Here is a 13834-nt window from a genome sequence, read left to right as displayed (position 1 = left end):
TGACGCCTAGTGGCAGATAATCGCGACGACTAACGCCTATGGTCATGATTAGCCGTTGTGGTAGCTGAAGTTTTTAACATGTACATGAGCACAGCCTATCGTGAATCCCGCGTAAGGATGATATCAGCAAGCACATAATAAACACTGGTGCACGATATGCACTTCTTCAAAGCGTCGTTAATTGAGGAGAGAGACGGCACGGCCTGTGCTCCCGTGTAATAGAGTAACCTACGCCTGTGCTCACGCATACACTACCACGCTGCACTTCAGCAACACGGGAGACAGAGGTTCGTAGCTCGAGCCGCTAACGCGCTGGCGTTCCACGTCGCACTCGCATCTGTCTCGCTCCACCAAGCCACGACGCTGGACCGCCGACATTAATGCCTTTCTGCAGCGCTTACTGCAGCAGTTACATTAGCCGTTGCTAGCGCACTCGAAGAAGTCGCGGCGAAACACCGTTGGTACATGTCGAAGCTGCACCAGAGAACATTTATACCACTTTAGAGAACGGAAACTGTGCCTTTGGCTTTAGTACGGAAATAAGGTTAGCGGCGGCGTACTGAACTGCAATAAAGCGAGGCGAGATGACGCTGCAAGTAGTGTCATCATCATTAGACAAGCGATTTTTTTTTGCTGGTTCGCCCTGGTCGCGCTACTGCACTTTTTGCACCCTGTGGTGTTTTGCTCTTCGTCGTTGCTAAATCATGGCTCGCGTCTGTAATAGTTATCGCCAGGTGACCAAACTGGCCTCGACTGGCAAAAACAACGTCTATAAAGTCAGCTTTGCATCGTTTATTGTGTGTGCCTAAGCTGGCACAAGCGATATATACAGTCAGGTCCAAGCAAAAAAACTCATTCACACACGTCGAAAGCTTTCAACCCGTACGTATGTAATGAGTATGAAAGCCAACAAATATGTGCGTATAACTTAACACCAAGATCGCTGAAAGAACGTTGCTCTCATTGTGTTTCGGCGTCCGAGTTTAACAGCGTAGCTTTAGGACAAGGGTGTTATCCTGCCGTTAGTTATGCGGCGCTTGCCAGGTTGTGTTGATCTTTAAGTGAGTGCATGGTGGTGGAGTCTGAAACGAAACATGCGCTACGCCGAAAGATAGCTGGCGCAGTGAGAGCTATGTAGTTTTGTTAAATTTGTTACGTAAACACTCGCGGATGCGTACAGTTCTGCATCTTTCTCGCTCTGCGATGTCACCTTGAATGCGTTACAAATAAGGAATATCGCGTTGTGTCTACAGGGTACGCACGAATTTCTCGGCCGTGAAGCCATGCCATACGTATTACGTATTCAGGTAATAGGTGGAAGAAAATATTTCAGGCTAGTTTTGTTCCTTGTTATAGCTCAGTTACACAGTTTCTACAGCTAGAATTTCTTGGCGCTAGTAGTAATCGGACGGCTGAGTATGCAGCGAAGATGAATGCTAAAGAAACAGAGATATAAGGCGAGTGCTGACAGATTCAAGAAGCACAATTCTAAAAAATAAGCTTTAGGCGTGCATTGTTACATCTTTCTTCGTGCTCGCACAGAACACTAAACAACTGCTCAGCCGCAAGCGCAATCACTGTATCACGTAGACATGTCGATAGAACTTGAGCAGTCTATTGCAAGCAAACACTCACGAAATCAACTGGTGTGGCGTAATGTGAAACTGTGGCTATGCTGGATAAATAAAGGTCATATATGTATTGCATGCTTGATATTGTGTTATTTACTTTTTCAATATATTTGTGCTTGGAAGCTGAAGTATGTATTCTTCCTGCTACTTTTAGAAGCTCCGGCTTGAAGTACGCAAAATCTTGTAGTGCGGCTGTGAATAAGTCAAGTTCATATATGTTTTAAATTACCTCTTCGATTTCCTAGGCTTTTTTGGTGACAGTAGTTCCCAGACTTTCACTTCATAGTAGTACGAACTATAACTGTCACATGTTAATTTAATCAAACAGCGGAATTAGGTGACCGGAGTAGAAACATCCAAAACAACTTTGGGACGTTTCTCTGCTGTAAAAAAAAACGCTACCATATTCTCGAATAGGCAGCGCAAAGGCAACGAACACGTACACAAAAAAAAAAGACGCAAACACAAGCGCTGTACTGCAACTGATGATTTATTGTCGAAAGACCCGGCTTATGTATGTGAACACGCACATGCGCTCTCACAGCAGTGGATACGATGATGACCGAAAAACCCGTGGAAACCGCACAAATAAAGGCACAGCAAAAAAACAACAGAAAAAAACAACAACAAAAAACAAAAAACACGTGGTTCTCATAAAAAAAATTTTTGCCACACAGTATATGGTTACATACAAAGGTATCGGCGCGCTTTTTCAGAGAACGCAACCGAGGGGCAACTGATACACTTATCTTTCCATTTGTCAATTTCTATGGCCTCGATTACCTCTCTGGTTTCCTCCTTACGTTCCTTGCGCACAATCTCCGTACCTGTTAAAGTGGGAGCACAGCCACAATCCCTACAATGGAAGGCCAAATGCCCAGAATCTTTTGCTGCAAAGTGGCGGTTGTGTTCCGTTAGCCGTGTGTTTATGCACCTGCCCGTCTGACCAATGTACACCTTGTTACAGGTCAGATGGATCTTGCAGATCACCTCTTCTGTGCATGCGACGTAGGGGTTGCGGTGCTTGATTTCACACGATTGCGTGTGCGTCTTAGCGCCGTTGACCTTTTTGAACAGGCCCGAAAATCGCACTGGTGCCGAGAATGAAACGTCGACACCGGCTTTCCCGCCTATCTTTCGCAGATTGTGCGAAATGGTGTGCACATAAGGTATCACCACCGTACGCCGGTGGTTCCTGCTTGCGGCAGCACTTGTTTTCTTTTTTTCGCAAGCCTTCTGCGACCGAAACCAAGAGGTTCGTCGGGTACCCAGTGCGCCTAAGGCGGCTCACCTGGTTGGTGAAGCTGGCATCACCTTTGTGCGGCCAGGATTTCTGGAGGGCGCCAAGGAGGCATGATCTGGCAATTGCTCTCTTTACAAGTTTGGAGCGCGCGGATTGGTAAGGGAGGACGGGTTTGTTGCCCCTTGGTTCGTAAGTCCAACGTATGTGATCAGGCGAAACGTATACACCAAGGTCTAAAAACCTAATATAGCCGCTAATGGGCAGCTCGTACGTTAGTAACAATGGTGCGAGGCACGAGTGGTTTTACAGTGGGATGACAAGGATTTTGATTCCGCAGTATCTAACGTTATGGCCACATTTGCTTCGTGCCTAGCACCATTGTTACTAACGTACGAGCTGCCCATTAGCGGCTATATTAGGTTTTTAGACCTTGGTGTATACGTTTCGCCTGATCACATACGTTGGACTTACGAACCAAGGGGCAACAAACCCGTCCTCCCTTACCAATCCGCGCGCTCCAAACTTGTAAAGAGAGCAATTGCCAGATCATGCCTCCTTGGCGCCCTCCAGAAATCCTGGCCGCACAAAGGTGATGCCAGCTTCACCAACCAGGTGAGCCGCCTTAGGCGCTCTGGGTACCCGACGAACCTCTTGGTTTCTGTCGCAGAAGGCTTGCGAAAAAAAGAAAACAAGTGCTGCCGCAAGCAGGAACCACCGGCGTACGGTGGTGATACCTTATGTGCACACCATTTCGCACAATCTGCGAAAGATAGGCCGGAAAGCCGGTGTCGACGTTGTGTTCTCGGCACCAGTGCGATTGTCGGGCCTGTGCAAAAAGGTCAATGGCGCTAAGACGCACACGCAATCGCGTGAAATCAAGCACCGCAACCCCTACGTCGCATGCACAGAAGAAGTGATCTACAAGATCCCTCTGACCTGTAACAAGGTGTACATTGGTCAGACGGGCAGGTGCATAAACACACGGCTAACGGAACAAAACCGCCACTTTGCAGCAAAAGATTCTGGGCATTTGGCCTTCCATTGTAGGGATTGTGGCTGTGCTCCCACTTTAACAGGTACGGAGATTGTGCGCAAGGAACGTAAGAAGGAAACCAGAGAGGTAATCGAGGCCATAGAAATTGACAAATGGAAAGATAAGTGTATCAGTTGCCCCTCGGTTGCGTTCTCTGAAAGAGCGCGCCGATACCTTTGTATGTAACCATATACTGTGTGGCAAAAAAAAAATTTCTTATCAGAACCAAGTGTTTTTTTTTGTTTTTTGTTGTTGCTTTTTTTGTTGTTTTTTTTTGTTGCCTTTATTTGTGCGGTTTCCTCGGGTTTTTCGGTCATCATCGTATCCACTGCTGTGAGAGCGCATGCGCGTGTTCACATACATATGCCGGGTCTTTCGACAATAAATCACCAGTTGCAGTACAGCGCTTGTGTTTGCGTCTTTTTTTGTGTACGTGTTCGTTGCCTTTGCGCTGCCTATTCGAGAATCATGGCTCACCAACTAGCCCATCAGTACATTTTAAGCTACCATATTCAATGAACACAATCACATTCATCACGACATCGTAAACCTGCTTGCTGAAGCTATGCTGCAGGAAGTGCTCGTCACATTTACAATTTGTTTATTAACTTGTAAAGGTATGGCGTGTCTTTTTGTAAACTTCTATGATGTAAATACAGGTAATTAGAACAAAACAGTTTTGAGCATAGTTTGTAAACTATCTCGCAAGGTAGAACTAAATGTCGGGAAGACGGTAATTCCTCTCACCGCCGTGATGCTTGTTTTGTAAGGTAATTTATAATTACAAAAAACTGGCCCTACTCCGAGACCTGTTCGGTTTCTTAGTTATTTTAAATTAATAAAGCTAATGACTAAACGTGGCTTGAGAGTCTTTTTATTGTTATAATCTTACCCAGCCAGACATATTTATGTCGGATATGTTTACCTTTAAATTTATAATTTCTGATGATTCACATGCAAACCATGATCTGATTATGAATCAGACAGTAGTGGGCAACTTTAGATTGTTTCTGACTGCCTGAGGTTAAAGCAAACGCAGTTGTAGCCTTCAAGAAGACAAGACTGCTTGTCGAAACATCTGCTCCAACGACACCTCATGTTCACAAATTTTTTGTCTCTTCAAGCTTCGGTCTTTCCCTGAACTTCAGACGCAGATCTAAGCACAGGAGTGTCCTTGCATTTCGCCCCCATTGAAATGCGATCACCGTGGCTGGGAATAAAACCTGTGTTGTTGAGCTCAGCAGTGCCACGTAACGTAACTAATTTATGGAGCTACTGTTCAATTTCAATGATACTGCAGTGTAGGCTGCATGACACAGTAGACAGCTAATGCTCATGGACGGTTGTAAGCACCCCTCCATGAGATGCCTGGTAAGCCATTCACAAATACAGCATTGCAAGCGTGAGGTTCAAGATGACCTGTTGTAGCAGACGTCCATATGTTTCACCGCACTTGCAGAGTGGACATTCGGGGGTAGTCATCCTGTCGTTGCATGGAAGTGGTGGAAAAACATAATGATATCACCAGATATTGATAAGCATGATCAATGAATATGAAATTTTGCAAAAGTGCACATATAAACATAGTGAACAAGTAAACAGCAGTTTGTTATACATATATTAAAACGTACCTTATAATGCATGTTGTATCACCCGGGCTACTTTACAAGGCATGTCATGTAACAGGTGCCTTGCCCATTGCACACAGCTGTTTCCTCGTCAGGCCAGGAGGCTAGGGAAGAAAAAAAAACAAGAATATTTTATATTAGAGGGACGGTTTCTTTATTGCGCTGAAGACCTCTAAACCTTGCTTCTCACATGCGACTGCGGCAAACTATAACTCGAATGTCTTTCGCACTGATATACGAGCTAGTTACGAAGATACATGCGAGGCGTTAGTGATGTAGTTGCCTTTTTTATTGCAGCGGCCTGGTTTGTGGTATTAAACCATAAACTCAGCAACTTGGTCCCATGTGAAGCCACGCCACAAGGATCGCACGTTTTATCATCGACAGAGTGTGACATGTTGAAAAATTGAATATTGCAGTTCGTCGCCTCCGCGTGACACCCACACAAAGTCATTGGTAAAAAAACTGAAGCAATGGGTTTTTACTCACAGGTCCGTATATTCTCGGGCTTGTATCGAACGTCATCCGGTGGAAGCTTCAACGGTCGCTTCGTTCCCCCGAAATCAGCTGAATGCACTTCGCGAAAGCATTTTAACGAGTCGAAACAAACAGAACGAAAGCGAATATGTCGGCCGGCAGTGGCTCGAAACACTTACAGCGAAACGAAACAGCGCGAGACCCACCCGTATGCACCACGAACCGTTACCTGTCGTTGCACCGCTTCTGCCGCCGTATATCTTAAAATGAAGATAATGATGTCGATAGGCTGCTGACAACTACGAGTCAACTGGAGCAAGAACTATTACAAAAGATTGATGACGTGGCACCAGGCAAGGCAAGGCCACTTCGTACAAACAAGAATTTGTTTTATTGAAGCGTAACAGTATGCAAACAACTAAATTCCTTTATTTAAAGAATATTTTGACTTGACATTTGGCCCCGACGAGGGCGCCGCTAAATAAAAAGTGCAATAGCGTGAATCCTAACGCAGGGGTCAGTAGATCCAGACCCGGTGTTTGAAGCTGGAACGGCTGGAACTCGCCGCGGTTGATATTTTCGCCATCTGCGGCGATCGCTGGAACTTGAGACTTTCCGGGGCCTGGCTGCACTGCTCCGAAAACTAGCTAACACGAAACGAAATGCCAAGAACGTTACTGCGTCTAGGGCGACTTCCCGATGTTGGGGGAGGCGCTGCGAGCGCGCGACGGAGCAAGACGTGTGGCGTATCGGCTCCGTCGATTTTCGGCTGGGGCCACGGCTCAATCCTCTGCACTCCGACAAGACTGGCGTCAATCGAAGCAGCAAACCATCTGGACCACGTTGAAACCAAGTTTCACCAGGTGGGCCCACTTTTAAAGATTTTGCGGCCGAAATACACCTGATCACGGGGGCGACGCCGTTACGCCTAACGGCGACGCCGGAGCCCGGCGGCGTGGAACGCCGACGGCGTGGAACCGGCCTCCCGAAGTAACATGACGGCCCCTGCGTCTTTCCTGAGGGGTTACGACCCCGAAGGCATGGCCTGGACAACAATTTCAACATGTCAAGACGAAAATTCCGCTGTTCCGCATTTTCGGCACCAATCCCTGAATGAAGCGGTCGCGCGTCGCGCGTTCGCTCAAGCCAAGACAGCGGCGCCCAACGCCATCCCGGCCTCCGGCACACCGGCTGGCAAGACGCAGCCTCCTGCATCGCGCGCTGCGGGAAGCAAAGGCAAGGCTATTACCTACTGGAAGCCTCGCCCATTTCCAAGACCGGGCCCGGACGACTTCGTGGTCGTGCTCAAGCCACGCGAACATATCTCGCTGCACCAAGCCTTTTCGGATAACCGCTACGGAGCCGCCTTTACGGCCTACCTCGGGCCTGAGCTGGCAAAGTCTGTCACGGTTCTGCCGTCCCGTGACCAAAACATCGTATTGATCCACACCCCGAACCCGGCGGCGGCAGATCGGCTCCTCGGGGAGTTTTCTGTCAATACCGAGCATGGGGCGATTCCACTCCACGGATACCTTCGACAAGACGGAGGCGATGTGTGCCACGGCGTCATCGTCGTCAGCAACTCGGACACCACTGAATCACTTCGAGAGCAGGTGCAATGGAGAGAAGGCACCATCGTCGAGGTGAGGAAATACGGCTCCTCTAACAAAGCTCGGGTCACCTTTCCCGGGAAGGTGAAACCGCGTTTCGTGCACTATGAGAACATGATCATCCCAGTGCGAAAATACTACCGGACAATTCCAGCCTGCGGCCTGTGTGGGGCCGTTGGCCACCGAGCGGATGCCTGTCCCAACACGCAGCCCAACACGTGCGGCCTCTGCGGTCAACAAGCCCCGCTTGTGGAGGGGGTGCGGGCCCCTCACGAATGTGTTCCGCGATGCTCGGTATGTGGCGGTGGACACGCAACAAACTCGCGGGAGTGTGCGGCAAAATTCCGCACACACAAGATGCTCGCCCCGAAGGGCGGGGCAAAAAAGAAGTCGGCAGCCAAGAAGAAGGGCCGCCATCTTGGCTCCCCCGGTGAGTCACCGAGCAGGGACGACAGCAACACCGAGAAGCCGGCGCCATCAGCAGAAGTCGGCAAGCGACCACCGACGCAGCCACCACACGGCGGCACAGGAAAACTGTCGACGACGCCACCACGCGGGGAGGCCAGGGCCTGGGCCAACGCTGGAAAACATGGAACGCAGGTGAGCGGCACAAGCAAGGCTGCCCCCTCCTCCCCCCCTGCGGCACGCAATGCCGAGCAAACTAAGATAGCAGCTCTCGAAGGTCAAATTGAGATGCTACTAAAAAAAAAAAAATTGCGCTTCTAGAATCGAAATCAAAACAGCCTACCACTCCCCCCTCGCCCCCCGCAACCGAGGCTATGGAGAGTGAGCCCGTGGCACCCAGGGCAGTATTGAGCGCGGAAGCTGCACTTGAGGCCCGTCTAGAGGCCCGCATGGACGCCCGCCTAAATGCCTTAGAAAATCAAATTTCCGCGGCAATCGCCTCCGCTATCGCCAAAATGACCGAAAATATTCCTACTATCGTTGCACAGCACATCGCACAATCGTCGCGTAGCGTCCGACGAACCGGCGGTCTCATCAAAGACGTATCCAGCCGCTATCCCAAAACGTCGCGTCGCGCCATAGAAACTGAAGTAGAAGACGAAGACAGCTGCTCGCTCTCCGGAATTGAGGATGCCCCCCTCCCCGCGAGTGCTGGCTCCGCAGCTGCGTCCCTACAACCACTCTTTCACTTCAATGACCATGGCGGGCAGCCCTCAAATTAGCCGCTCTACCCGTAACAATTCGGCCACCCCCATACAAATTACACAATGGAACTGCCGGGGATTCCGTTCCCGCGCCAAGCGGGCTCACCTCCGGCTTTTCCTCTCAAAACTCACTTCACTTCCCGCAGTGGTTGCCCTCCAGGAGCCAGGGAGCGGCGCTAGCCTTACAAATTATGTCACGTTCCAGCAAGACCCCTCTTCCTGTATATTCGTGCACAAAAATTATACAGCCAACCAAGTTGATTTGGAACTCAATACTGAATATTCCTATGTGGTGGTCACCCTCCTTCCGTTTAAGAAACAAAATGCACCATTACATATACTCAACATCTATTGTTCTCCCAAGCTTAAAAATGTAACTTTCGCAGCCCTCTTCAGTCGCGCCCTGAAGGCTGCGGGCAGGGACCCCCTGGTGATCGTGGGTGATTTCAACGCTCACAGTACACTCTGGGGGTACGTGCGTGAAGAGAAGCGCGGGCGCAAGCTAGCGGAACTTGCGTCCACGCTGGGCCTCACTCTTCACACTGACCCTGCATATCCAACGCGGTTGGGTAACTCCGTGACTCGGGACACGTGTCCGGACCTTACCTTCACCAAAAACATTAGACACGCAGAATGGGCCAACACCGAGGAAACCCTCGGCAGTGACCACTGCATACTCAACACCACAGTCACAAGCAAACCATTGGCAAAACCCCACGCCCAAACCCGCATACCAGACTGGACAAAGTTCCGTAAAAACTACACTAATTCGGCCCCTATCCACGAAACAGGTTACCACGCGTGGTCACAAGAATTGGTTACACACCTTCGTTCGACGGAAACTCAAGTTCAACTCTCGGAGGTCCTGCCGGGGGTGGACAACCACCTCCTGCACCTCTGGGAAGCGCGGCACAGCCTCGTCCGCAGATGGCGCCGCCAAAAACACAATCGGAAGCTCAAAATTCGCATTGCCGAGCTCACCCAACGAGCGGCTGAGTACGCGGCCCAGCTCGCCGACTCGAATTGGGTGAACCGATGCAACACGGCTGCTAGACAAATGTCCAGCCGGAGCACTTGGCGTCTCTTTCGCGCCTTGATCGATCCGACCCAAACCAGAGCCGAGACACAAAAACATCTCCAACGGGCTATCCATAGCTTCGACGGAGACACCTCAAAATTAGCAAGCAAACTACGGGATCAATACCTCTGTGTCCAACATGACCCCCGAGGGCTAGCGTACTCGTATGCAGGTTCCGAGAACGCGGAGCTGGATCAACCGTTCCGGCTCCATGACCTAAAGGCGGCCCTGACTAAAATGAAGCGAGGAACGGCGCCGGGGCGAGACCAAGTAACAGTAAAATTACTTGCCAACCTTCCCGACCCGGCCTACGACGCACTCCTCGCATACATAAACTCAATCTGGCTTGGTGCGACACCCCTCCCAATCGAATGGAAGACCGCCTTGGTCACTTTCATTCCCAAAGCCGGAAAAGCCATAAACACGGACAACCTCCGCCCCATCTCCCTCACGTCTTGTGCGGGAAAGCTGATGGAGACTATGGTGCGAGATCGGCTGTCCGAGTTTTTGGAAAACCAAAACGTATTCTCAGACACCATGTTCGGGTTCCGCCCGCACCGGTCCGCGCAGGATGTCCTGCTTCAATTACACCGCGAAATTCTAAATCCCGTTGAATACCCCCTCAATGACAAGGTGGTACTCGCCCTCGATTTGAAGGGGGCTTTCGACAATGTCACACATGACATAATTCTGACGCACCTCTCCCAAACAAACTGTGGACACAACACGTTTCAGTACATTAGGCAATTTCTCTCTGACCGGCAGTCGTATATCCGGATACAAGATGAAGAACACGGCCCCTATCAATTAGGCACGAGAGGTACCCCGCAGGGCGCGGTACTCTCACCCCTACTATTCAATCTGGCAATGATGAAACTCCCGGCTCAGCTGGAGAATGTTGAAGGGATACAGCACGCGCTGTATGCTGACGACATTACCATCTGGGCTAAACACGGATCGGTAGGAGATACTGAAGCCAACCTGCAGCAAGCGGCGGAGATCGTGGACGCCTACGCCCGCCGCTGCGGCCTTCAATGCTCCCCGACTAAATAGGAATTTGTGCACATCCGCCCCTCGCCAAAGTGCACTACCAAAATTGAATTGTCCTTAAAAAGCGGACCCGTCCCAGAACACGATGAGATCCGAGTACTGGGTCTGTTTATACACAAACATCGCAGAGCAGACACAACATTGGACAAATTGCGTAAGGTGGGGGACCAGGTGGGCCGGATGGTCCGCCGGGTTTCCAACAAACGCGGGGGGTTACGTTGCAAAGACGCCTTGCGGCTGGCGCATGCATTCGTGACCAGTCGAGTCCTCTACTCGGCTCCTTACCTACACCTGCGCAAGTTTAATGAGAACGCCCTTGAGGTGATTCTCAGGAAGATGTACAAGCGTGCCCTCGATCTCCCGATAACCACGTCCAACCAGCGCCTTATGGGCCTGGGGATGGTCAACACTTTCGCAGAGCTGCGGGAGGCACACTTGACCAACCAATACACAAGACTTTCAAAAACGACGTCGGGACGCCGCTTATTAGCCCGACTACACATCCACCACCCAACATTGACGGAAGAGCGCGTACGCATCCCAGAAGTCTGGAGATACGCCCTGCACGTGCGCCCTCTTCCGGCCAACATGACACGTGACGACCACAGTGGCAGGCGCCTTGCGCGGGCGGAGGCACTGGCTCGCCACTATGGGAACAAACACGGTATCTTTTACGTGGACGCCTCCGGTCCTCACCATGGGGGTTGGTACACGGCTGCAGTCGTCCACCAAAACGTCGCAGTGAACGGCCTAACATTCAGGGCACAAAATATAACACATGCGGAGGAGGTCGCCATCGCGCTAGCTGCCGCAGACCAGGACTCGCGCGTCGTCATTACCTACTCGAGAGGGGCCTGCAGAAATATTGAACAGGGGTACGCTCCTCACCTTGCGTATCGCATCCTGCAAGATAGCAATTACGTCGGGGCCCCCGCGTCCCGGATGATCATATGGGCTCCAGCTCATATGGGCCTCGAAGGCAACGAAACGGCAGACGCCGCTGCCCGCGCGCTCACTCTCCGGGCAACGCCTTCAGACCCTTCCGAAATGGATCCCGAACCCAATCGGGCCTTAACGTATCGAGAAATTACTGAGTTCTATCAATTCGGCCACGCAATTTATCCTAAACCCTGTAAGGGCCTTACAAAGGTGGAGGAACGCACACTCCTCCGCCTTTACACCAAAACGCTGCTGTGCCCGGCAGTTTTAAAACATTTTGATCCGGCCTGTACAGGAAAATGCCCATACTGTGAGGAGAAGTCTTCGGATGTCTACCACATGGTGTGGGCATGCCAGTCAACCCCGAACCTCGCCCCAAAACCACACCCCACCCGGGAGGACTGGGAGGCAGCCCTGCTCGGCTGCTCCGACCTGGCGAGCCAGAAGGCCCTGGTCGACCGAGCTCGAGTCGCGGCGATCGCCAATGGGCTCCTGTAATGAGGAGCCCACCTAGTGCTTGTGAGGGGTGGCCCCCTCCGGGCCACCTCGCGCTTACTCCCTGTATATACCTCTAATAAAGTTTTTTCCTCCCTCCCGATGTTATCGCGGCCAGTGTTTTTCGCTGGTATCGAGACGCTTTAACCAGGGGCGTAGGCAGCCACCTCGCCCGATCGGCAATGGGCAAGCGCCAATCGGTAAAGTCCCCCCCCTCTCTCTCTCGCCTCGCTGCGTTGCAGATGCGTGCTCTAGTCCCCCTCCTCTCTCCCGCCTCGCGAGGCCGACGGAGGCAGCGTCTGCTAGCGAGTTTCTTGATTGAAAAAACCGACTGCTGGCGCTGCACTACCGTTCACTGACCACCCCGTATATATAGGCACTGGATTTTGACCTCCAAGGTAGTGCTTGTGTGAGATTTCTCCTGTGCGTGATTAAACAATAAAAAACGCCAGGCCTGCGCTGAAACCGCAGCACATTCACAGCGAAAGCTGGAAGAGCGGCGTTTCTAGAGCCCGTTAAGCTCTCTTGGGGCTACAATACAAGTACACTAGAAAGGTACCCACTACGCCATAAATCACAATTTTTGTGAAATTGGGAAGCACCTACTAATACATTATTCGTCCTTCTGCGGACAAGCGAGGCACCAGCTACACGTCTGTAAGGCATTATGTGCACTTTGTTGACGCGACGACTGATGACGATGAAGAATTATGGCTCAGCCCTTTGTAATGGGTTGGAATCTTTAAACGGTAATTTGCATTGGGTGACGCCCGGTTGCTATTAAAGACGATAGTCTTTCTTGGGGAACTTAAACGCAGAAATTTTGGTCTGTCTTTTAAGAGAATTTTATTTTCCGAAAGTGTTCTACATTACAGAAGACTTATTCATTTCATACAATTATGTACTCAGGACATTCATAGTATACAACAATATACATGCATATGTACAATGAACACTGTTTGTACCTGCAAACAAAATTTCAAATTTGCACAATGACATCTACGTGCAGATGTACGTACGTTTCATAGAAAGGATAACGATTTTGCATAGAACATACTATTTGCAAGTATAAGTACAAACACTGGCCCACCTTCTCAGTAAGGAAGGAAAGGCATGGACACCTTATTCTTTCTAACAATAATAAATCGTGTTGACCAGCGCTGGAGGAAAGCTTCTTCCCTCAAGATGACTAGTTCTTCGTTCAGATGTGTTAACACCAAGGCCCTTAAGCGATGCAGCAGAGGAAACATGGCCCTCTGCGGGCGTCCCCGCAGGTGTGCCAATCCCCTCCGCTTCCATAGCACAAAAGCACCAACACACATCAATAGTTCAACAAAAATGGTTCTATGGCGCGATTGCCATTGCATACTAACATGAAATATGCTGGTCACCAAGCGCCAGAAAGTGCGTGCCACAGGACATTCGTGGAGAACATGATTTAGTGTTTCCGTCCGGCCACATTGCGGGCATGAGGCGGAGGG

General features: G+C 50.5%; 1 protein-coding gene across 1 annotated transcript; it reads left to right on the top strand.

Moving 5' to 3' along the window:
* The first annotated feature begins 11409 nt into the window (after positions 1–11409).
* Positions 11410–12447, top strand: LOC125756515 (uncharacterized). The gene has a single exon (XM_049411367.1). The coding sequence runs from the start codon at positions 11508–11510 to the stop codon at positions 12354–12356; it is 849 nt and encodes a 282-aa protein (XP_049267324.1). The 5' UTR covers positions 11410–11507; the 3' UTR covers positions 12357–12447.
* The last annotated feature ends 1387 nt before the right edge of the window (positions 12448–13834 follow it).

The sequence above is a fragment of the Rhipicephalus sanguineus genome, unplaced genomic scaffold (assembly GCF_013339695.2).
Source record: "Rhipicephalus sanguineus isolate Rsan-2018 unplaced genomic scaffold, BIME_Rsan_1.4 Seq1107, whole genome shotgun sequence".
NCBI classification, from domain to species: Eukaryota; Metazoa; Arthropoda; class Arachnida; order Ixodida; family Ixodidae; genus Rhipicephalus; species Rhipicephalus sanguineus.
Note: the sequence above shows the minus strand (reverse complement) of the source record. Positions and strands in the feature narration are given on the sequence as shown.